Raw genomic sequence first — 384 nt, 5'->3', positions numbered from 1 at the left:
ATGCGTAGTCAAGCTACTGATATTTGGGACAACGACTATGGTATGTATGTAGGGAAGGGTTCCGTCTGTCATGGACGTGGGTGGCACCCTTAGCTAGCGCAGAAAAGTAAGTTATTTGTCCCGGTTTACACTACTAGGGAAGAGAAGTCTGGGTATGTCCATGAAGGAGGAAGCTGTAAACATCATTACCGAGCTGGATAATTGGAGGACAAATTTTTTGACAAAAATAACTATTTTTAAGAACTTTTCTAAAGATGATGTTGATAATAACAGCCAAGTGGAATTTTACGTATTACTGGAGTATTAAAAATAGCGTAAATGTGATGAGTTTACTTGTTAGTAGAAATATAAAAAAATATTTTGCAATCAGGGAAACGTGTATCA

At 37.0% G+C, this 384-nt stretch overlaps 1 protein-coding gene across 1 annotated transcript in view; it reads left to right on the top strand.

Moving 5' to 3' along the window:
• The window catches only part of LOC123766607 (uncharacterized), a 37,484-nt gene continuing 37,100 nt past the window's right edge, over nt 1-384 (top strand). Inside the window, exon 1 of the mRNA XM_069308528.1 lies at nt 1-40. Coding sequence (XP_069164629.1) covers nt 1-40 — 40 coding nt within the window. The remainder of the gene's footprint in view (nt 41-384) is intronic.

Source organism: Procambarus clarkii, chromosome 62, assembly GCF_040958095.1.
Source record: "Procambarus clarkii isolate CNS0578487 chromosome 62, FALCON_Pclarkii_2.0, whole genome shotgun sequence".
Classification (NCBI taxonomy): Eukaryota; Metazoa; Arthropoda; class Malacostraca; order Decapoda; family Cambaridae; genus Procambarus; species Procambarus clarkii.
Note: the sequence above shows the minus strand (reverse complement) of the source record. Positions and strands in the feature narration are given on the sequence as shown.